Source organism: Mus caroli, chromosome 1 (genome assembly GCF_900094665.2).
Source record: "Mus caroli chromosome 1, CAROLI_EIJ_v1.1, whole genome shotgun sequence".
NCBI lineage: Eukaryota > Metazoa > Chordata > Mammalia > Rodentia > Muridae > Mus > Mus caroli.
In genome coordinates, this window is record NC_034570.1 from 166,351,044 (window position 1) to 166,375,986 (window position 24,943).

The 24,943-nt window shown below is 41.0% G+C and overlaps 1 protein-coding gene across 3 annotated transcripts in view; it reads right to left on the bottom strand.

Annotated features, from left to right (window-relative positions):
- The window catches only part of Pld5 (phospholipase D family member 5), a 323,819-nt gene extending 300,888 nt beyond the window's left edge, over positions 1-22,931 (bottom strand). For 2 of the 3 annotated variants that reach the window (XM_021158929.2, XM_029483515.1), the window contains exon 1: positions 22,305-22,931. In XM_021158929.2, the coding sequence (XP_021014588.1) occupies positions 22,305-22,493 (189 nt within the window). In that variant the 5' untranslated portion in view covers positions 22,494-22,931. The remainder of the gene's footprint in view (positions 1-22,304) is intronic. The other variant, XM_029483532.1, reaches the window with a different exon arrangement.
- Positions 22,932-24,943: the final 2,012 nt, after the last annotated feature.

A 24,943-nucleotide genomic window follows, 5' to 3' on the forward strand; every position in this document is an offset into this window, starting at 1 on the left:
GAGGTCCAGGACAGCCAGGGGTATACAGAGAAACCCTCTCTCAAAAAAAAAAAAAAAAAAAAAAAAAAAAAAAAAAGAGCAAAATATATTAGACTCTTTTTCTTTAAAAAAAAATCAAAATTAATTTGCAGAATCGTGTGCTATTACCATTTCAACTGTTCAGTTGTATTCCCTTGCCTAGAAGTACTGGCATTCATTTGAAAGTCCCTGTTGGAGGACATTGAATTCTTTCCCCTTTCCATTAACACTGCTGCTAATCTAACAATACATTCTTGTGGGTATTTCCCCAATGGCTCTCATGTATTTTCCCCTCTCCATATCTGTTATTTGCTTCCTTGTCACAATTATAGTTTTCAAAATAGATTACATGTGGATGACTTATTGCTTGGTCCCTCATCAGAACTGAGGCCCAGCACAGCCACCAACTTGACCAACACCTCTGAGATCAAGACTGTTGCTTGTATTAACATGACTATTAAGTAAATGACTGAAAGAGGGAAAGACTTGAGAGCCAAAGAATATTAGCATTGTTAATTCTTCATGTATGACATCAAATTATTAGACAATAATGGTTATAAATAACTCACCCCAAAGAAAAATCTCATTTTTCTGTATCCTCACTAATATTTCATATTTTTGTTTATTTTGTTGTTGGTGTTTGAGACAGTTTCACATTGCATTTCAGTCTGGCTTCCAACTCATGATAATCCTCCTGCCTTGCACTCTCCACTAGTGATTTTACAGGAATAAGCCACCATACCCATATTCTTCAGTGTTTAATAAGTATCATTTCTAGAACATTAAAAGCTCTTCTATTCTTTGATTTCCAACTCTAACCTTTGATGAGATGATCTATTTCATGTATAAGTTACTCACTAACATCTGAGAGAAAACGACTCAGGGAGACATTTGGACGTTTCTTCTTTCTTAGGCTTTAACATGTAACAAGTAGTTTCCACAGGAAAACATAAATTAACAGAAAGAATAATAATTGCTGAGAAGGAATTTCAATAGATATAAAGGTACAAAGAATTGAAAGCTAAAACGTACTAATAAAAGGACTATGTCAAAAGTATGGTAAAGTCCTTGCTATCTGTATCTTATTCTCCATATCTATCTGCAGCTCCATCTATACACCATTAACATTAGAATCCATATGCCAGCTATCTATCACAGTATTATTTAACATTAAGTCAGCTCACTTCTTGAAATCCTAAATATAGCCATTCCTGGGTAGTCTTAGGTGATTCATTATTAGACTCTCTTTAGCATCAAGGTCCATGGATGACAAATCCTTCAAAGTGTCCTATTTGCACCTAACCTGAAATCTCCACATTACTTATCTCTAGGTTACTCATTCCAAATAAATGTGATTGCGACATGGACAGACAGTGCCCTGTCTGGGACAGTGGTTCTCAACCTGTGGGTCGTGACCTTTCTGAGGGCTTCATATCAGATATCATCCTGCATATTGGATATTTACATTACTTATTTATAAAAGTAGCAAAATTACAGTTAGGAATAGCAAAAAAAATAGCTTTATGGTTGGGGTCACCACAAGATGAGGAACTATATTCAAGGATCACAGCTTTGGTCTAGGGGACAATGACAATGAGAGGGAAAGTCTGCCTGTTCAAAGGCCACTTTTTCCCTTAGTAACTTTGACCTAAAGTTGACTGAATCCATGCATCAGAATCCAAAAATACAGAAGACAGACTATATGCTTATATAAAATGAAAAGAAAGTTTGTATTCGTATCATACATGGGAAACTATTACTTCTAGATTTTTCTTTCCCTGTCTTTTTTTCTAACTACCAACAAGAGATTAACAACCAACAGTTGTGGTGCATGCCTTTAATCCCAGTACACAGGAGGCAGAGGCAGGTGGATTTCTGAGTTCAAGACCAGCCTGGTTTACAAAGTAAGTTCCAGGACAACCAGGGCTACACAGAGAAACCCTGTCTCGAAAAACAAACAAACAAACAAACAAACAAAAAGACTTGGTAACACTGAATTGAGATTTTTTGTTTTTGTTTTTCTCTTTGTTGCATTGGCAGAGTTAAAAGAGAACAGATTATTCTCTTTTTAAGAAATACTAAAGTCTACCCAGAAAACCTACACCTCCTAAATTCTCTCCTCCCCAGGAGCTATGAAAAGTCTGCGAATACATCCCTGAGCAAAGAGAAAAGCAACTGAAGGAGTCACCTCCCACCATACCAGCAAACATCAAGTTATAGCTCTAGCTGCTGTCCTAAACCTGTAACTCTTAACAGTGTCTCTTCTCCCTCCTCTCTTTCCCATGATTACAGTCTTCCTTAGGGCCAACTATCCTCCTGTTTCATTGACACGGACACTGTACATTCTTAATGCTGAATGTTAATAATAGAAATGAAGTAAGCCAAACATTTCTATATTTGTCCTGAGGCCAAATACTTCTTACTGGAATTGAGAGACCTGAAATTCTGAGGAATAAGTCAAGAAAAAAGAAAAATTCCAATATTGCATCTTTTAAGCTATAGAATGTGTTGTGTGCTCAGGGGCAGGGGGCAGGGAATAAATATAAAAGATTTATTTTTATAATGTTTGTTTGTTCAATGAAGGTGTTCATTGAACAATGAATTGCATTGAATGAATTGAATTGAACAATTGGAAATCAAGGCATTTAAACTTTAATAGCATTGTGTATAGAGATGGTGAGACTCGAAAACTATGGTAGACTATGAAAGATGGTAGACTCTGGTGCTGTGAAGGAGTTCAGTTGTTCATCTCATCTGTCATTTGCTGACCACTCCTACATCCTCATCTTCTGGAACCTCATGCATACTTCTAGTTCTTTATTGGAAGCCTAAACCTGTTTCTTGTTACCTCCCCAAGAACCTCAAACTAAACACACTCAAAACACAATTCATCATCAGTCACTTCAAATTCTGAGCCTGTTTCTAGGCCAACCGTGTTGACAGTCACTATCTAGGATGCTATCCAAAAGAGGGTAGGTAATATTTTGATCACACCCCTTATCCATTAGCAAGCAAGTTCACATATGGCCCTCTTTAAAAAAAGTTCATTTTCTTGTTGTTATTATTTAAGAAGGTCTCAAGATGCCTATAAGTAATCCATCAAATCACATACAATTACTTCTTTGTGGGTGCTTGCATGTGCTCATGTGTCTAAGCATGCATGCATGCAGGTTTGTATATCTCAGCTTTTGTAGACAACTTGAGGTGAAGAAAGATAAAATCATAGCATAAAGGTCCTCTAAACTACTCCATTATCCCCTTAGTCCCTCTGCCATCTTCATTGAGAAGAAGTTCCCGGTTTGGATGTTCTTACAAGTCCTGCATTTCAAAGAAGTTCACCTTGCTCCTAGACTAATATGGAAAGTTTGCAGTTTCCCTTCCCAACAATTAGTTAAGAAATGGTCTTGTATAGCTCTGGCCAGGGACATAAATTCAGGTGGTAAACTAGCTCTTAATGGTTTTCTCATTGAGGATACTAATTTTTATCCTCATTGGTGGCATTTTATAATCTGGAACAGCTAGAGGTTGGGACATGGTAGAAACATGAAGAATCTAGGGACCTCAGCCTTGCTGTGAAGCTACTGAATTGTCAGTCTAAACAAAGTTTTATGTGATATATAGGTTCCCTTATTATTCAAGGCTTCCTTATTTGGGTGTCTGCTTAGTTAAGGCTTACACTGGTTAATTTTACCTTTGAACTTTGTATGGCCTAGAATTGCCTGGGAAGAGAGTCTTAATGAGGAAATATCTTGACTGATATCTGATACAGGAAGAAAGGGTCCATTGTAGGTGGCACCATTCCCTAGGTTGGGAGAGGGAGGCACTTCTCAGCCATGTATGAGAGGAGAAAGCTGGCTGAAAACCATCAAGCAAGGAAGAACCCATTTATTGGATTTATATATATTATCTTCTCTCCACTGTTGACTATGGGTATAGCACTTTAAACTAGTGCTTGACTTCCCTGCAGAAATGAACTATAAGCTGGAATTGTTAGCAAAATAGAAAATAACCTTTTCTTCTCTAAGTAGTTTTATGTCAGGACATTTTATCACAGCAATGAGCCTGAAACTACAACAAGCCTAAATGTATCAGAAATAAGGAAGATTAAAGCATGCTTATTTTCTAGTGCTTTCTGTGCTTTTTTGCATGTAGTAAGATAGATGGCATTTCTTTTCTCATAAAACAATAGGAAATGATTTTTACATAATTTGCAGATTTAAAATAATCAAAACTTAAATATACCAAAAGAGGAAGAGAGGAAGTCCCATTGACTTAAAAAAAAAAAAAAGACAAAAAGAACTGAATGTTTAGATGCCTTTCAAAAGCAATCAAGGTGGTCCTTTGACTCCTGTCAAAATCAAGGACTTTATCTGCCTTCAGTTGATTCCTTAGGCTTTTGTGAGTTCAAAAGGATGGATATAGGTATCAATCACTATCCTTCAGGGTTCCATTAAACTTAAATTGTATGCCATTGTAACCTCTAAGATTCTACAGTCCACCAGGCCCTTTGGTATCGTCATCCCTGTACAAAGCCAGAAGGATCCCGATTTGTTTTCAGTTTAAACAACTTGAATACTCACAGGATGGTTATAAGATCCATGAAAACATCTCTTATACTGGGACTTCTAAAAAGAAATTCTAAGATGTCCCTAAAATAAATTCATTTTTTAAGCTCACTTTTTACCTTACTTTGTTAACTCTAAAAAATAAATAGTAAGCACTGTCCCTAAATAAATAATAAATTACCCCATTTGGATTTTGAAAATTTAACTTTTTAAATTATTCTTCAAAATATTTCTTGCAAATTATAACTGTTGAAATGTAGCATAATAATATATGACTCAAAATTATAAAATTAACACTATTATGAAGTTATTTTTATTGATTGAAGTCATCTTCCTTGAATATACACATATATTGAGTGAAACAATGTGCTTTTCGTCTGTTTCTAATAAACAGCTTTCCTTCTCTATGGCAAAATACCAGAAGCTATTATTAACTTAGTAAAAGAAAAAGGTTTTCTGGTCATGTTCTTTCACCCTATGGTTGTTTTGATCCTGTTGATTTTGGGCCTGTGGCACCACGGCCCATGGCAGGGGCCCATTTTGGTGGAGATTGTCCAACTTTTCACATCACTGTAATTAGGAGGTGAAACAGTGAGAGAGGAAGAGGCTCATGTGTGTGTGTGTGTGTGTGTGTGTGTGTGTGTGTGCGTGCGTGTGTGTACGCATGTGCGTGTGTTAGTAGTCTATAGCAGGGACATTATGTTGCATGGCAGCTATTCCCTAGTGTGAGGTTCCCAGGTATGAGACCCAGTAGTGATGCTATACTGTTCCTGGACCATCTACCTTTGCTACCCATGAAGATTTCAGGCAATGAGGAAAAACTCGCTAGTGAGAAGCATTGGGGAGGGGATAGGTATGGATTCCAAGGAACCAATGCACCCTGGGAATGGTGTAAAGGGTTTAGGGTAGGATCATGAGGTATGATGAACTTCCCAAGAAGAAAGTCTCTGAAAGAAAACACAGAACTTCAAGACGTGCTCCTGGCACCGGAGAGCTATGTTCAAGAAAGATGTATTTCTTGCCTCTCAGTTCTACCCTAAGCTTTGTCTCTGTAAAGTTATTGGTCCTAAGAAAGAGATGGAGATGGAGATGGAGATGGAGATGGAGATGGAGATGGAGACAGTAAAGTTGGTTTCCACAGAAGATCTCAGAGACTCTGTAAAACAGCACTGCTAGAAAATCCAAACATCAGTGGAGAGAGCAATTCTAGTAAGAAGACAGCAGTTAGCAGACTCAATTGAAGTACTGGCCTCAGTCAGTCTGAAAAGGGATAAAGAGCAGAATGGCATGGCCGAAAGGATGGTGACACAGTGTGGCCACTGTGCTCAGCAGAGGGAGCAGCAGGACCATAGCCAGGCAGGTTCCCCCACAGCTTTGTGGGCAGCAGGACACATTACCCTTATATCCATTTCCCGGACTGGCTAGGCTGCCTCTGTGGTTCTTTGTCTCTCTACCGAGCTATGGGAATTAGAAGAGTGATCTTTGACAAAGCTAGGATCTTGAAGTTATTTTGGTTGCTGCTCACTAAAAATCTTAACACTCAGATAGTTTTGCTCCTGGTTTTAAGTGCTGTAAACTAGACGATGACACCTGCCTGTGATCTTTGCACTCGGGAGGTTGAGTCAGGAGTAACTTGAGTTCTAACACACTCAAGGCTACAGAATCAGACCCTGTCTCAAAAATAAATGTATAAGTACTTAAAGGAAAACATGAATAAATATAAAAGGCTATAAGAACAACAAAGGTGTTTAGTGCAGTTAGTCTAGAACTTTCACAAGCAATCCTGAAGATCACTGAAATGAAATTCTTTGAACACAGATATGTATCTTAGGTGTCATACATTAGTGACTCAGGCCTGCCACTTTCTACCCTCTATAGGTGAAGGAAGCCTTGCTGGTCCTATGTTTAGGAAAGAAATAGTTGGCTTCACTTTTTCTTTAGGAAGAAATATGTCTTTAGGGTAGACACTTAATGCCCTGTCACAGTGGCAGTTACAGCCAACAGTGTCATATTCACCACATGGGTGTCTATACCTTGTGGATTTTTGTTGAAGTAAATACTGAGGCCACGTTAAATCTACACAACCAGTATAGCTTCAAACTAAATGACTAATCTTGAAAGTATGTCTGACAATTGTTACATCAGGTTTCCTTTTCATTTAAATAAGCCTATTGACTACAATGATACAGTTCCAAAAGTCTTTCTAGATCAACAGCTCAAACTACAAGTCAGGATTTACCCAAAAGCAGTTATCTTTATTTCAATGTAGAAGCATGCATACCAGACCCTCAGAGCAGGTGCTGGCATTGACTGTCTTGTTTTAGTGAGAATCAAATTTAACTAATGATTATGGAAATTATTTTCTCCCTCCATGAAAAATATTAACTTTTTCCTTCTGAATAATTTTATCAAGGAAGACTTGCTTAATCATTTTTTTTCCAATACTGATCTTCAATCTTACACAAATACCCTCTAGCTAATAGCTGGCTGGTTTCTAAACTAAAGAGAGATATTTTAATATCACAAAAATTAAATGCATAAGTAAAAAGATCAAGTGTATTGCAAAGCTTTTAGTCAGATGTCCAGCGGCTCCTTAAGCTGATATGATGGTGAGAATATACCCCTCCTTTTCAGCATTTAGACACAGGAAATAAATACCTAAGGAAGGCAACTAGGTTACCCATACCCATTGGCTCACTGCCACCTGTAAGCCTTCTGCCTGAATATGTTTTTTTAAATATCATTTCTATTTTGTTCAAGCATATCAATCTTTCCTTGGTTTTGTTACCAACTCTGTGACAGTTATTCTAAACCTAGTCAAAACTTCACTGAAATGAAAAAAATGGAAAACAATAGTCTCATAAAATAAGAGCAGCGGCCATGGAGAAGCCACAGAGTGTCAATGTTTGCCTGTTTTGAATGTCTCCTTGCACTTAGCTCATTGTTGAAGTCCTTATAGTATTGACACAGCCATTGCCTGTCCGCTGTTCCCCTAGGGCTCTAGGAACCTGCAATCTCTTCTTCCTCCCACTCAGAGGATGGGTTTCCAATTCATCTGTGCTAAGCAAAACAGGCAGGGATATGAAACCCATTCTTCACGCCGCTGCTTTCTGCAAGGCAGCAGGACTTGTCTGTTATTCCATTATTATAGGCAGGGCAGAATGGAAGACAAGCATCCTACAAGCAGGTGGTAGAACTGACACAAAGGTCACTCTTCATGGTTTTCTTCTCCTGATGCATCCCACCAAAAGCCAGTGTCTGTGATGTGGTACAAGACACAAACAGTTCAATGCCTATCTCATGAGAGCTCTCCCCCTTTTTTTTTCCTTGTGTTTTCTTAGTCTCTTGGAGATCCTCTCTTGGTATTGAATGTTGGTATTGAGACATTCTCAGCATAAGTTTTTGAAGAGAATTTTAAAGTTCAGATGATAGTATCTTAGCTCAGAAAACAAAACATAAAAAACAACAAGACACATGATCACTGAAAACCCCTTTTCTATACCCTGGCCAAATATTCTAAGCATTAAAAAGGAGGACAGAGGGATGATTCCAATTTAGGAAACAGGAAATATGAATGAGGATATTAATTCCCAAGTAGAGGGCTAGGAATTGCAGCTCAGAGGCAGAGTCCTTACCTAGCACACACATGGCCCTGCGTTTATTCTTCAATGCTTCAGAAAGATCCTAAGTCTTACAGGAAGAGGTTGATGTTCTGATAACAGAAAAGGTATAGAAATACATCCATGCACATACAGGCATATATACATGCACATGAGCTCACACACAGAGACACACATGCACACACACCTTGAGATACATCATAAAGTCACTGTGTCACTTGGTATCTCTGCTATTATCTTATTTTCAGGATATAAACATTATATATGTGAGGGCTATACTTGAAGATGTATCTGAAGTTTTTTTAATATAAAATTTATTTTATTGTAATGACCTCACAAATGAAAAACATCATGCAGCTGTATCAAAGCATGGACTCAAACACCTAATCCAAAACTCGATGCAGCTCGATGAACTTCTACACAGTTAGAAAAGCTACTTTGAAGCTATGGAGCTTGGCTTAGGATTTTACAGGTTTACTCTCAACTACATGTTCTATGCACTTATCAATGACAAGAAAGAAAAGAACCATGACAGAGTTAAAACTGGAAAGCAGCCAGTGTTATATCCTCTCTTGTGATTCAAGTGCGTGTGCCCTGCATTCTGTCCTATTGTCACCTAAGAGTACCCTTTCTAAATATTATACTCTACCCAGGCTTACCTCAGCTTGCACATATACATTAAAGACTAGAATCAGTTCTAAAGATGTTTCAGCCTCATCAGAACGTGTCCATTGAGCTTTTATTGGAAATGTTACATAACTGAAGACTTTGCTCTCTGGAGCCTTGTGAGATTAGACTTAGTTAAACCAAAGAATACTTAATATTGTTTTTAAGTCTCTAAGATCATATTAAGAAGGAGTAGGGAAAATACAAAACAAGCTTGGAGAACTCTGGTACACCAGAAAGTAAGGGAAGGTTCCAAACTGAAAGTCTGCAGGCATGTCCAGGGTCAGAGAATTCAGTCTTCTGCAGGTCTCCAATGATCAAAGTGGAAAGACCTTAAGGAGCAAACAAAAACTAGATGATAATTCCAGTATTAGAGAAACACCAGGTGCTGGGAAGATGACTCAGCGATTAAGAATGTGTACTGTTCTTGCAGAGGGCCCAAATTAGGTTCCAACATCAACATCAGGTGGATCACACCCACCTGTGACTCCACCTCCAGAGGAATCTAATGCCTTGGGCCTCTAAGAGTGGCAGCACGCAAGAGCACAGATTGACACTAAGACCCAAACATGCATGCACCTGTACCACATATATGCTTACTCAAAGATTAGAATATATCATTTTGACCATATAAACATAGATGAGTTCTACCAATGATAACAAAAATTGGACAAATGAATATTAGAGGGAAAAAAGATAAATCTCCCTAAAAATATATTGAAAAAATAAATGCCATTTCTCTTTATTCTAGGAGCTGTTGAATGTGGGAGTTTGGGACTTAATTTTGGACACTAAGCATGAAAAAAAGAAAAAATTAACAATGTTACAGTGAGAAAACTTGCCAGATACTTGGGATTTACTCAAGGGGCCAAACGGAAGATAGAGCATAAGGCAATTTTGAAAACTCGTGTTGAGTTCTGTAACTAATGCCTGCCATGGAGTTGCAGGATAAGACAAGAGAGCTGTGTTAATTCATCTTGATTGTCAATTGAGAATCTCCCAGCAGACACACCTCTGATCATGTCTGTGAGGTTGTTTCTATGGGGATTTAACTGAGGAAGGAACACATCCTGAATGTGGAGAACACTATGTCCATGGCCTGGTGTTCTAGACTGAATGAAAAGGGGGAAAAAAGAAGAAATGAATTGGCAATGCCTTCATCATTCTCAGCTTCCTGACCACAGATGCAACATGACCACCCACCTCACATTATAGCCACCACGGAGCTATGCCTGCCACAACTTCTGGCTGCCACACCTTCCAGGCCACGAGGGTAGAGTACTCTTAAAACTGTGAGTCAAAATGAACTCTTCCTATCTTGTACTGCTTTTGACAAACATGCAACAGCATTTTTTTTTTAAAGCAACAAATATAGGCACCCAACCAGACTTTGGGATTATGGGTTAGGAAATGTCATTTGAGTTCTGAAGGACAATTAAATCATAACTGACCCAAGAGAAAAGACTAGTTGTATACATCACAATCTTTCATAGCTTGAAGTTAGTAATGAGCAGGTACTGGTACCTAGTGATGATCAATAATAATATTGATAATATGGATTGAGACAATACCAATGTCTTGGGTCCAACAAACAAAACTGAACATGACAGAATTCCGACTCAATGAGTTTTTTGAAAACTGTTCTGTTCATTCTTAGATTCTTAATGTCAACTGGAATTTCTGGGTCATTTCTGGCCCAGAAATGAAACAATGAAAGTGCTTCTTCCTAAGACACTCAATGTATAACCCAGCACCAAGACCTCAGAACTCTTAATTGGCAGTACGTCTTATCTGTGTGCCTCTTTGATTCTTCCAACACTTCTGTGATTTCTTTGGTAATTCCCATACAGATTCCTAAAAGAATTAATACCAGCCTCTTCAGTTCCAAGCACCCTCTCATAGCAGTCCAAATAGACAAGGTAGCTCGCTGGGCTCTCACTTGCTTGGTCTTCCCTGTTGCCTCTGAGTTGATTTACTCACTCGCTGCTGACTCCTTCACTGGTTTCAGAACCAGCACTCCTAGGTTTCCAACTCAGACTAAGGACCAGTAGCCCCCCAGGAACCACTGAGTTTCTCAACACCAGATTGGAACTGCTGAGGCAGACCGTCACTCTAGGACTCCAATTTCTGAGGCATGCAGCCTCCAGGATGAGCAACTAGAGGGTTCAGTGGCTCTGAGGTGTGATTCAGCTGTTGGCTGTCTTTACTCTATTTACATAGTTAATTTTATAAATTCCTGAATATGTTCATCCCATTGGTTGTTTTCCTCTAGAGAACCCTGACTAATACATAGGCCATCATCAGAGGACGTCAAGGCATGAACTGGAGCAGAATCCACGGAACAAGGCCACATACAACTACCTTTGTTAGACAGCCCAGACCTCCCAGATATTGAGAAAATGCCTCACAAACATAGCCACAGGCCAATTTAATATGGTTAATATTTCAGGTGTGTGTTACTCTTGCCAAGTGGCTCTATTTTGTGTCAAGTTGACAAAAATGTAGCAAGTACAGAAGGTCTTATTGCTCAAGTCCCAATTCACTGAGCTCCTGGAGAGACCTTGGGAAGAATTTATCATAGCCCTCTAGTAGAGGTGGTAAATAAACGTTCAACTCAAATACACTTTAAAATGTGTACAGGGTAGCATAGCAGGCTGAACTGAGGTGAGGGAAGGACCCAAGAAGGAGCCACAGGAAGGAAGTGAAAACAGGAGTCATCTGTGTTCAGAACCACTCACTATTCAAAAAAGAGAAAACATTACTGGCTCCATAGACCCCTCCCTTTAGACTCACTCCAGTCCTCAAGGTGGTCATTAAAATTTTATCTCCCTAACTGAGATTTGTCTGCTTGTCATTATAAATGGAATCCTACTGTCAGTATCTGACTCCTCCTTCTCATTACTGCTGTGTCTAAATGAGGCATCCACAACATCACAAGCCTGTGCAACAGATATACATGTACCATCCCTTCTCACAGCAATAAATTATATGGTCACTTAGCTATGGATAGATATTGGAGATGCATCCTTTTGGATGCCATTAAGTTAATGGTTCAGTAAGCATTTTTGTATATCCTTGGTGTACATGAGCATACATGTAATTAATACACGCATTGAATCCTAATCACTGGGACACAAGATAAACAATACACTTAATTTTCCTTCTTCTATCATTGCTCTATGAATTAAAATCTTACCAGGAGATATTGAGGTACAGATGATCTTTATTTTCATTAACATTTCGGATACTGTCTACCAGTTTAATTTTAGCTGTTCTATGGTTACGTAGTATAAGACCAAACCTATGCATACTTTTGGTATCTGGTAACAAGTGTCATTTAGATATTCTTTTTTGTTAAGTTCCTGTTCAAGTTCCATGCTCATGTTTCTTTTGGGTTGTCTGTTTTTTACTGATTTGTAGGTAGGTGTTCTATATATTATGGATATGAACCCTTTGTGGCAGTATAAATTGAAAATATAGCATTCTAGTGTGTGACTTACCTTCACCCTCTAAATGTAATTTTTTCCAGAAATAAAATGATTAATTTCAATGTAGTTGAGTTTATTCATCCTGATAAATCGAGATTAAAAATACTAAGACTTTTCCTGGTCCCAGTTAATGAAGTTTTTTTTTTTTCTTACTGATTCTAGAAGTTTCATTGTTTCAATTGATACCTTAATTCTATAAGTCACATTAAACTGACAACTGTTGGTCATTTGAAAGAGAAATCAAAATGTATTTTGTATGTGCACAGGTCTATTCCTATACCTTCATATATATCAGTTCATTTGTTTGTTCATCCTCTGCCAAGACCATACTCATATTAGTTATTTTTTAGGTGCTGCGATAAAATCCTATGACCACATCAACTTATAGAAGAGTTTATTTTGGCTTATGGTTCCAGGGGGCTATGAGCCCATGATGGTGAAGCAGAGGAATGGCAGGAGACAGGCAGGGCAGCAAAAACAGTAAGCTGAGAGCTCACACACTAACCAATCACTAAGCACTGACAGCAAGTGGAAATGTTCCATCTTTAAGATCTTAAAGTCCCCCTTTAGAGATACACTTCCTTTAACAAGGCCACATCCCTAAACCTCCCCAAACAGCACCACCCACTGGGGACCAGGTATTCAAATCCATGAGCCTATGAAGCCATTTTCACCCACACTGCCACAATACTGAGTAAGTGAATTCATCTTTATTATACATGTTGTTGTCCATAATCAGTCTCCTTCCTGCTTCACCACTGTCTCATCTGCTCTCAAACAAACCTCTGCTTTCCATATAGACTTCAGTTTGCAATACATATACAGACAAACTTGCTGAAATCTTAATTAGGAATTGCTTCTGCTGGGAGATTAAAAAGAACCTTTATATTAAACTTATTCCTAGTGTTGGATATTTTATGATAATATAAATGATACCAACTCTAATTTTACGTTGGAATTATTTTTAGTTCTTAATTTTACAAAATGACCCTTTATCCAGTGACCCTGACAAGTCCAAGGACATTGCTAATTTGTTAAATACGTTTGTAGCTTACCTTGAGTCTTTTGACGTTCACAGTTGCACTGTCTGCTAATAACCAATAACTTCCTTTTAAATTCTCATTTTAAGTATCTTTTTCTTATCTGATTGTGTTACCTGTCAAATCTAATAGAATTATTAATCCATATAGGATATCTATAGTTTATCTTTGATTTTCAAATGTGGACAATCAGATCATTTGGCAACAATAACAATTTTATTATTTTCTTTGTAATTTTTATACTTTTTATTTCTTTTTCTTGCCTGATTGCATTGCCTATGAGTTTTGATACATTGATGAGTAAAAGTATGATATGTGCATCTCTCACACAATCTAGGCAGATAATTCTTAAAATCTCACCATTACATAGGATTCTTCTTCAAGAAATCCATTATCAGAATATTAAGGTTGTTTGTATTTCTCTCTGAGAATTTTATCATGTTTGGATTCTTGTTCTCATCAAATAATCAAATGCTTTACTTTTTCTTCATCTGTTATCTTTAGGGAAGTCAAGGGACTGGGAGCCTAAAACAACTAGTCATACCACTCCTGCACACAGGCGCAGAGAGGAATGAATACATACACGCCCCTCTTCTCCTTTTCATCCCCACTTGCTCTACTCTGACAAAGTCTAAGATCCAAATCCAGAGAACAGTGCTCCCCACACTGGCTGGGCCTCCTCACCTGAATTAATGCAATCAAGCCAGTCTCCCACAGACGTGTCACAAGCCATCATGGTCTAGAAAATTCCTCACTGAGACTCTCTTCTCAAGTGATTCTAAATTGTGTAAAATTAAAATTAAAACTAACTACCACAGTTACTGAGCCCATCTATGTACTTTTTTTCTACTAGTCTGATAATGTGATAAATTACATTAATTAATTGTAAAATTTTTGTTTAAACTTTATATTATTGGAGCAAACTCGTTTGTCATGCTATATTATCAATATCCAACAGTACTAATTACTTATTTTAAACTGTAATTTATCCCATTCTAAACAATGAGACCCTTGACAACAGTATTATATTGTTTTGCTTTTTCTTTATTAGTCCCAAAACTATAATCATATTGTAACTGTACTTATAAAACTATAAGTAGGTTGCCAAAAGGTATTCTAGCCTAGTCTTTGTGTATTATTCAGGTTCAACAAGTTCATATTTTTTTAATTGAAGCCCTCACCTCACAGTCTCCTAACAATGTTTTTCGCATAAAAGACACTCTCAGCAACTGTGCCTCTACAGATGAGATTTTTTATGGTGGTTTTGTGTTTGCAGTTACCATCTTCCCAATCTAAATCTTCAGGCCATTTCTGGATCTAATCTCATAGCTTCCTGCGAAAAGGACAGTGGTCAAGCTCATTGACAGTAAATATCACGTCCACAGGCTTCCTATGTTCTGGAGAATAAAGAAGCACATTTATCTCTCAGTGGTCATAGCATCCATCCTTTGGACTGAACCTTATACACAGGTCAGTCGAGAGTGAACTTTGTAATGAAGGTAAGGCTACCTGGGAAAATTTGCCAGTCTCCATTTAAATTAAGGGCTAGGTTTGTGATGTTTCAAAACTTTACTCATCTTTCCATGTTTAAACAAAAATTAGAATGTTGGGTCTCATAGCACACACATCCATCCCTAGAACAAGAGAGGCCGAAACAGTAGAATCACTTGCAAGTTGGACTATGCTGAGAGTTTCAGGACAGAGGGACTACATGATGAGCCAGAGAGAATACTGGGAGAAGAATGAGGAGAAGAGGGAGGAGAGAGAAAGGGGAATAGAAAGAGGAGGGGAAAGGATGAGGAAGAAAGGAACAAATTACATACCTTTTGTTTAGAAGGTATGTATGTATCTGTAAGCATGGCAGTTTGACATCTCTGCTATACCAAGACATTTATGTTTCATCTTAAGATTTCATTGCACAACTTGCAAAGGTATGGACCCCAGGTACCTCACTGCCCAGATGTTGCCAGCTCAGGTGACGTTTTTGGGGTGAGATTTTGCCATGCCGTCCACCTTTCTACCTGCGTACTATCTCCCTGTCGATTCGGTATGAGAACATATATTTGCTACTGTCACACACTAGAGGCTGAAAACCATTATCAGATCTCTTGAACCTTCAAGCTAAAACAGAAACACTAAAACCTGTTCTACATGTGTATGCCTGGGATAGATGCAGAAGTCTGTAAGAAAAACTTAGAAACACTAGCCAGAAATTAGTATTTTTAAACTGCTAGATAGATGGGGAGATAAAGCTTCAGTTCGATAATCTTGAGTTTCTCAAATTCAGTGTAGTGTCCCGGACCATGGTTAAATCCAATAATCAATAATGAGCCACACCCAATACAGTTTAGCAGTTTAGAGAAAACAAAACTTCAAAACAAGCTGTTGCACTGATCCTTAGGGAAAGAAGTCCATTAGTGCCAAATACATGTTAACCGTGGCTGGGACAAGGGCAATATATGGACCCACTGATATCCATTAGAAGGAGCCCTTGAGACACCTAATGTACCCTTCTCGGTGGCTGAGTTAGAGAGGCAGAGAACATCATCTCTGCCCAGATTGTCCGTTTCTCTATCTAAAAATCACAAGGACTAATCCTGATGAACATCATGGTCCTTTGGGATTCAAACAATCTCTATGTTTGGTTGATTTTTAATGGAGCATTTTAAAGATTCATCCCCTGGGGTTGACTTGTGTCTCCATGCTTTACTGATTGGCTCAGTGGGGCACAGTACTTTCATGGGTGTGCTCTGCAGGACATTAATGGCATTATATAACACAGGCCTACACCACGGTGTAGGCTTTTTAGTCTATTCTTTGCCCACCATGTGAATAATTCACTGCAGGAGACAAGTGTGAACTTGACATTTATTTACTACTTCCTGGTAACACCAACAATTAAAGCAAGTGTAAAACACATTTAGAGGACACAGTTTTTTAAGTTAAGACACTAGACCAAAATACAATGGTCACTAAAAGTGAGAACATTAGAAATTATCTTTTATTCTTTGTGAGTGTGTATGTGCTTGCCTGTATGCATATATGAAAGCACAGGGGTGCATGTATGTGGCCAGAGCTCAATGGTAGGTATCTTCTTTAGTCACCCTTCCCCCCCCCCCCTTTTGAGACAGAGCCACTTAGTGAGCTTCACCAGTTCATCTAGAATGACTGGCCAGTGAGTTCTGGAGACCTGTCAGTCTCCATCTACCTCAGCTCTGGAATTACAGACACATATTGCAGCTCTAGGCTTTCATGTAGGTGCTAAAGATCCAAACTTGGGTCATCTTCATGCCTGTGCAGTAAGCACTCTACCCACAGAGCCAGTCCCTGGTCACTTACTCATCACCAGTCTCCTCTTCATCTCTCCCCTTCCAGTTTAAAGAGATTCCATTGCCAGTCTTGCAATTTCATCTCACTGGCCACAAGCCAAGAAGGACACAAAGGTTGTAAAGAGCTGTAAAGCGCTGGTCTCCACTGTGGGAACTAAACGGGGGCTGGGGAAGGAGGAGAAAGGGAGGCTATCCCATGTCTGGCCAGAGTTCCTCCTATGCTCTGGGCAGACGGACATGGGAGGGCTGCCAGACGCCTTCCACTCAGCCCCGGGTGGGCATCTGAGCCACTGACCCCACTCGATGGGGAGTGACCAAGGGGAAGCCCCGACTGGGGGCCCGGGGCAACACCCTGTAGACTAGGGGTTACAGGAGAGAGAGCTTAGGGAGAGAGGTTCCCATATAGGCAAGAATCTGCGCAGTGGGCCTTGATGAGCATAGACTGTCTATGGTTTTAGAGCTTTATTGTAGAAAGGCAGGGGGAAAGAGAGAAGGTAGAAAAGAGAGAGAAACTGGTCATGGCCAAGAGGAAAGAAGAGGGAAATGAGAGAGAGAGAGAGAGAGAGAGAGAGAGAGAGAGAAGAAAGCCTGGGGAGAAAGAGGGAGAGAGAGGAAGAGAGTGAGAGGAGAGAGGGATAAGAGCAAAAGAGTGAGTAGTGAGAGAGAAGAAGAGAGAGGAGAGAGGAGAGGAGAAGACAGAGAGGAGAGAGGAGAGCAAGAGGAATGAGAAAGTGAGGAGGGGCCAAACAGCCCCTCTTATAGTGGGCTGCTTTATCTTACTGTTGCTAGGTAACTGGGGAGGAGTTTAGCCTGAAGGTCAGAAGTTTGGGGCGTTGCCTACATGACTACTAACCATGCTTCTCTTGTGGAGGCTGAGGGAGGCTGTAACTTCAGCAGGAGCCAGTCTGGGAGACATGAGAGAACTCCTTCCATCCCATGTAGGTTAATTATCACCACTGGGTCCCGGGGTTCTGACCTCAGCTCGACTGGAAACCAGACTGTCTGTGTATAGCCCAATGCCCAACACTCCACTGCATTGGGCATCAGAGATCAAGAGAGGGCAAAGAAGTCAGATGAGAATGACCAGGCAGGTGCTAAGCAAAGAGCACCTGGAAGAATAAAACTCCCAGAAAACCAGACAAAGACTAGAAGCATCTTTAATGGCCCAAAAAAGGTCTTTATGCTTTGGGGCTAGGACTATAATATGGACAAAGCTGATGCTAAATGTGAAAACTGGGAAGAGGACACATGCTTAAGCAGAGATCAGGGAAGACCAGAGAAGCCATTTTATCTATAGGTGTCTGCCTGATCGTCTAACTCAGTCCTAAGAATACACTGGGTTCTTCGTGGTGGTCCTATGGAGGGATAGGAAAAGATCTATTCCCTTCCTTTTTGGTTTTTGACCTTATCCCCTTTTACATCCCTTTCAAGTGAACCCCTGCCATGAAACTTTCTTTGGCTAATAGGTATGGGCTATGCAGATGCATCACTTGTGGGTAGACACTTCCAGAGCCATCTCTAGATTCTCTTAACTTCTAAGCAGTGGGAGAAATGAACATTGGCATTTCCTTCTGCCAGGCAGGTAGACTCAGAAAAGGAGAATTCCTACCAGCCTGTCCAGATGAGGAGGGCGATAAAAATGTCTGCCTGACACATATAGGGCATCTGTTCCTGAAAAACAGACAGAGAATTCACCATTGAATCACCATTATAAATGCATAGCTTTTCAAATATGACTGAATAGGACATAAAGCCCTTCACCTATAGTTGTCTATTTTTTTTTTATTGAAAATAGAGTGAAATTCAAAGTCAGGTCTGTCTAACTAGAACCTTTATTTGCAACCAATGGACTACCCAGAAAACAAGGCAAAGCTTCCCTTTACCCGTATAACCTGGGAAGTCACACTGCTGGCATAAAACCGACAACTGGGCAGAGCAGACTCCTCTCACCCTCTCTCCAATAAAAAAAAATATAGCAGAAAGTTCAAGAACAGCATCCAGTGCCAAATGACACCAAATTTCATACTGTCCTCTGGGAAAATCAAAATCTTCAAGGGGACCCAACCTAGGGAGATTCCAGGGGTGGCTCCTGCCCCTGTTGCTTTGCTAAACCGTAATCCTTTATAATGTCCCTCAAGAAAATACTAGAATCCTACACCAAATAAGACTTTTATTGCTTCCCAAACCCATTGCTCTCTTAAGCCATAGGAAATCTGAAATAGAACAGGATGCAAAAACACTTTAAGCCAGCAGTTCTCAACCGGTGGGTCACAACCCCTTTGAGGGTCACATAGCAGATATCCTGCATATCGGATATTTACATTTGAATTCATAGCAGTAGCAAAATTATAGTCATGAAGGAGCAACAAAATAATTTTTGTGGTTGGGAGTCACAAAATGAGGAACTGTGTTAAAGAGTCACAACATTAGGAAGGTTAAGAAGGTTCTAAGCACCAAGAGCCTCACTTATAACAAGTAATAAAAATATTCCGTATGCAACCAAAACTTACAATTTTCTCAAATGTACAAGCAGAATTTGAAGTTCAGAGTTAACCATACAGATCACAACCTTCTTGCACATTCTAACCATGACTTAGGAATGGGACATTTCCCTACATATATTTCTGTCTTTCCGTTGGTTACATCAATGTTTTGAAACAACACATTTTGTAGCCCAGGCTGGCTTTGGACTACAGATCTTGTTGGTTCAGCATACTGAGGACTGGGGTCTTGGACATGTGAACCTATGTCTGAGCTGGTATTTTCATTCTGAGGCCCCAGGATAACCCAGAAATCACACTGCAGCCCAGGCTGTCCCTGCATTAGCACTACCCAGTACTGGGATTTTGGGAATTACTTACAAATCTTCATTTTATGTCTCAACTAACTAATGTAACCAAGCACAAGATCAAGTGAACATTTTCTAATCCAACTCATGTCACTTTCTTCTTGTATAGCCTGAGATTCAACTGATGTCTTTCAGACAAAGAAAGAGGCAACTTACTCTCACTTTTAGCAAAGTGGGCAGAAATGTATTATTTAACTGTCACTTTATACCGTGTTATTGACTTTCAGATTAAGCCATACCTCTAAAGTCTGGCTAGAATCCACACACTGCCACAATTCATCTTGGGGAATCCCGTTACTGTGATGACTAAATGTATGTGTCATTTGAAGTCATAATTTATTTATTCCATAAATATTTAGATTAGCTTTCAAAGCACCAAACGGCCAAGTAGGCTGTTTTCGGGCATATCATCTCCATCATAATTATTTCTACATTTTTCACCATAATAAAAAAGGGTGGTCATCTATCTGAGTAAACAGACCAGAGGAGTGATTTTTAACTTACCCTTGACTTTCTATGATACCTGCAACTTGCTTCCTGTGACACCTAAACTAGAGGTGTGTGGTTTATAATGAACTTAATGTGATATTTTCATGCTCTATGTTGTACCTATATACCAAGTTACATATGTTATAGGCTTTTAAATCTCACATACTGAAATATAAATTAATAGCAATCTGCCTAAATAACATAGCACACAAAACAGGATATACAAACACTGAGTGCTTGATTTCAAATAAAATGTGTATCTTTATATGACTTTGTTTTCATAGCATGCTTGTAAACACTAAATCATTAAAATGGCAATATTTCAAAGAGGCCAGAGAATGTACCAAAATCACTTGAAATAAAAGCTCCACTTCTAATTGAAGGCAAATATAGAACATACATCTCATATAAACATTAAAAGCCAAACAAATGATACTCTGATTTCAGCATTAAATGAGGCATATGACTTTTTTTTTTTTTTTAATGAATGCGGTGCTCTCTTTAGGACATCTGAGCGAAAAGTGCAGATGCTAAAATTACCAAACCTCCCCTTTGCTGCATCTCTCATCCTCAGGAGAGCCAAGCATCCTACACTCAAAGCAGAAGGTGAAGCTGCTGCGGCCCATGAGGTAGACCTAATACTTCGAGCGCAAATCAAACAGTGGAAAAAGCATTTCAGTATAATGCATGCAGCAGCGTTTGGGACTCCGGATGACACACTTGCAGAAGGTTGCGCTATTGATTTTCAGTAAGAGTGTGAAGGAAATGAGGCAGCCTAAAGCTGCCACTGCAAATGAACACACAATTATGATTAAATGAAAATAAAGGGTATTCTGTTACCACTCTGAGGCCTGAGGCTGGGGCTCATTTTCTCATGAGCATCCGGAGCTACAGTACATGAAGATGATAACTCTATCTATCCTCTATAAACTCCAGACATCACTGATCCTTTCCCCTTCAAGCATCATCCTGGAGTGAGCATTTTTTAAGAGCGTTTTAAAACAGGTATTGCTGTTGCCTTTCAAACAGCCAACTTGCACTGCTGCCCTAGCAGTCCTTTAGGAGCCAAGGCATCCTTTTGGTTCTCTCCAGGCAAAACAGAGCCTGTTACTCAACTCAACTAGGAGCTTTAAATACGGGCTTTAGAATTAGTCATTGGTATGACTTAATCCAGCCCTCAAAAAAGGCACAGGCTGTCCTTTGGGCTTCTAACAGAAATACTTACTTCCACGCTTCTTCCTAGGTACACTGTTGATGAGGCAAAGCTCAGGAAGGCTTGAGGGGCCAGATGGGAGTCAGGTGGTACAGCGCTGGGGGATTCGTGAGTTCCCAGAGTTTTCCATAATCTTATCTTTTATCATTATTGATGTGACCCAAACACCAGGAAACAGTCACATACCAGTTTGGATTCTGCAGGTCTGCTGAGGTTAACAGCAGTTCTCACCTACTGCTGGCCCCCCCGGAGGTTGAGGTTTTTAGTTTCGTTTTAACATTTGGTTAAGGGGATATTGACTGGTCAGATTTTTAAGTATGGATTCCCAAAAGTCCTTGTTGAAAGACTTGTTTTCTTTCTAGAATGGTTAGTCTTAAGGACTCAGCCCCAGAGCCAAAGACCCAAGACCTCACTGGAGAGAGAAGGGGTGTGGAGGTGGGGAAATCCACATCTCCTGGGTCTCACTGTTCAGAGTGCAGATTGCCTGGGACCTCTGGTCTGTCCTTTCTTAGTGCAGAGTCTCTCTCCACTTGGGCTCAGGTGGAGAGACTACCTAAAAACTCCTGCTAGCATCACAGCACACACTGCCAAAAGCTCTGGTTCATCAGCGACAACTTTATTGCAGTGTTTTTGTAGTTTCTGCACTGAGTAAAACAGCTTCAAAGAACTAGGTGAACATCCCACTGAAACCCTTCTTGTGCAAAGCCTATTTCCCCGTAATCAGCCACTCTTTTCACAGGTAACCCAAGAACACCGTGCACATAAACCTTACAGGGAACAGCCAACCAGGAGCTCTCTAGGATGCTGGGACTGGGGTACCTGAAGGGAACCTTTCTTTTCTCCATGCAGTTGAGTCATTAAGGCAAAAAGTGCAGGAGATGCCTCAGGGTTGACAAACTACACAAGCATCCTGGCCCTGAGGGCGGGGTGCCCGCTGGAGTCCCCACTAAGGGTGCCTACACCTTTAGTGCTTCCGTCGACCACCTAGCCGCCCCCAGTGCTCCCGGGAGGGAGCGAGTGGTCCTTACGTGTTCCAGTTTATCTTTCCTTCGGAGCCAGACGCTGGCGCTGTAGTCCTGCTGCTTGACACTGCTGTAGAAGTTCGCGCCCACTCGGGTCAGGCTGGGCGAGGGTTCCTTGGGGCGGCTTTTCAATCTCATCTGCTCGAAGCCCTCGTGGGGGGAGGCCGAGAGCCACTCGTGCTGCCGGATCTCCATCCTGACATGACCAGGCGGCTGCCCGACGCGCAACCCACTCGGGATAGGAGCAGGGAGCCGCCAGAGAGCGAGAGGCCAGGCGGGCAGTGAGATGGAGCTGAAGGAGAGAGAGGGGTGCACAGGGTGCCGGTCGCCCTCGGAGAACACGGGGTGCTGATCGTCCAAGGGGTGTGCAGCGTGCTGGCTAGAGGCACCAGAGCGGGGACAAGGGGAGAGGGACAGAGGCAGGAGGGTGTCGCAGGGTAGGGGATGGGAGAAGGGGTGGGGGAGGGAGCGGATGGGGGGACTGGACAAAGGGAGACCGGGAAGGAGTGGATGCCTGCTCCCGAGTGGCAGAAGTCAGGGTGCAGCGGAGGTGGCCGCGACGTCGCCTGCCGCTGCGGTCCCGAGCGGGAGCTCCGCTCGCGGCTGCTCCGCACCAACTGGAACCCGGGCCCCGAGGCGGGCGGGCAGCGGGGGTGGGGTGCGGTGGGAGGGGCCCAGCGGCCGAGCGGGAGCCCGCAGGTTGATGCAGTGAGCAGCCGCCCAGAGGCGAGCTCAGAGTCCGGCCGCCGCCCTCTGCGCGCGCCTTTCTCCAGCCAGCCTGCCCGCCTCTCCCTGCCCTAGCCCTCGCCTGCGCGGGTTCTCGCCGGCAAACCACCGAGCGGCTGGTGAAGTGAGCGCGGTCCGCGCGCGATTGCGGGCAAGACTCGGGAGGAAGATGCTCCAGGAAGCCTCCACCTCCGCTCCGCACAGCTCCAGTTCCTTCTGACTCCGCTATCTATCCTTGTTCTGAAAGTTCACTAACTTCCCACCTCGGGCGCCCAGGCATCTCATCCCTCGGGATGTGAACGAGGGTGTCCCTAGAAAATGGCTTAGAGGACAGACATATATTTTTGTGAACCTTGCACTGTACTTCATCCGAGGATGCCGCGATGCGATGCGTGCCTCTCCACTAACCAGGGTAGCCCTCTCCTGTCCACCTTGTAGGATCTGTCACTTTTTGGCTTTCAGGGTCCCGAAGCTGTCTGGACTTGATACTTCAGTAGAGGCCACCCAGCAACAGCCTACATCTAATACTTGGATTTTGTTCCTTATTTGTGTGTGGCTGACTCCTGTACGGTTCTTTCTGCAGCTTCCAGGCTCACAAGGGCTTTGCCATCAAGCCTAGTCTAAGACAACCAAGCCTGAGAATTAAAGTGGTAGTTAATAACTGAATCTTAAATTCCTTATTCTTCACTCTCCCTTTTAGTCGATGTCTGAAAACATCTTTTTGGTTTGTTGTTTTAATCAGAAAAATGAAACTTAACTATTACTAACAACTGCAACGTCCGAGTTTAAAAGCCTGGAAAGTCCACGTAAATTTGAGAACCACCCGGAGGGTTGGAAAAATCTGCAAGGGGTAAACTTATGTAGCCCTTGTCAATGCCTCCACACATCCCAGCCAACTTCCAACATTCTTACTCAGATGTTGGTTTCAAAGAAAGACATTCCAAGTTGGAATATGTCAAACTCGTGAAGATAAATGTCTATTCAGAGTGGCTGGAGAGGGCTATACCAGGAGGTAGAGTCCAGACTTTGCATGTCCAAGTCCTGGCTCACACAGTCTCTCCAAATGCTATGCAAAAAAATAATGGTTGAAATAGAATCCCGTGGGCAGACCATGTGAGGAAGAAACAACTGAATGCAAATAGACAATTTTCAGTCTTAAAGTCTAAGCTACGGGGCAGAGTGACCTATGGGCTGTAGTTAAACCTCACAGCTAATTCTGCAAGATAAATGTTATGAAGCCCATTTTCCAGTGAGGGATCTGTGGCTGAAGGAGAAACCACACTTACAAACACAAGTACCTAAGCCAGGCTTTTAAAACTGTGGAGCCTAGGTTTGTAACTCTTTGGTCATCTGCTTATCTAGGAAGGGCAAGGTCTTGTCTCCAATCCCTTCAACAATCGATTAAGAATTCCATTGTATAATACATTCCATTGTATAATATCTTCCATTTTAAACTATAATAATCTATCATATTATTCATCATCTCTGTTTTTACTATTACAATGTTTAAGTATGAACATACATTGTAAAGGGATACAATTAGATACAATGGATAAGCCAATTGCCTTTCTGGGAAGAAGACTTTTGTCTCTTCCTCGCAGGGATGGTGCTGAAGAGAGTATGTAACTTCCACACCTTGGCTTGTGATGGTCAACTCGGAGTAATAACGAAGTGATGACTTGTCTTAACACAGAAGAATTTAAACAAATGGTTTCCACATCAGGCAGTTTTTAAAGGGAAAATACTCTGGAAGTTTCTTTCACCTCCAGTTTTTCAGGACTGCAAAAGGAGTGTGTATCTACTGCTACGTATATGTGACAGTAAACTACTGACCTGAGCATTATCATTGAGGCACAGACAATGTCTGCTGTGCTCAAAAGCCATCAGGCCAAGCATGAATCTCTACAGCATCAGGGTGA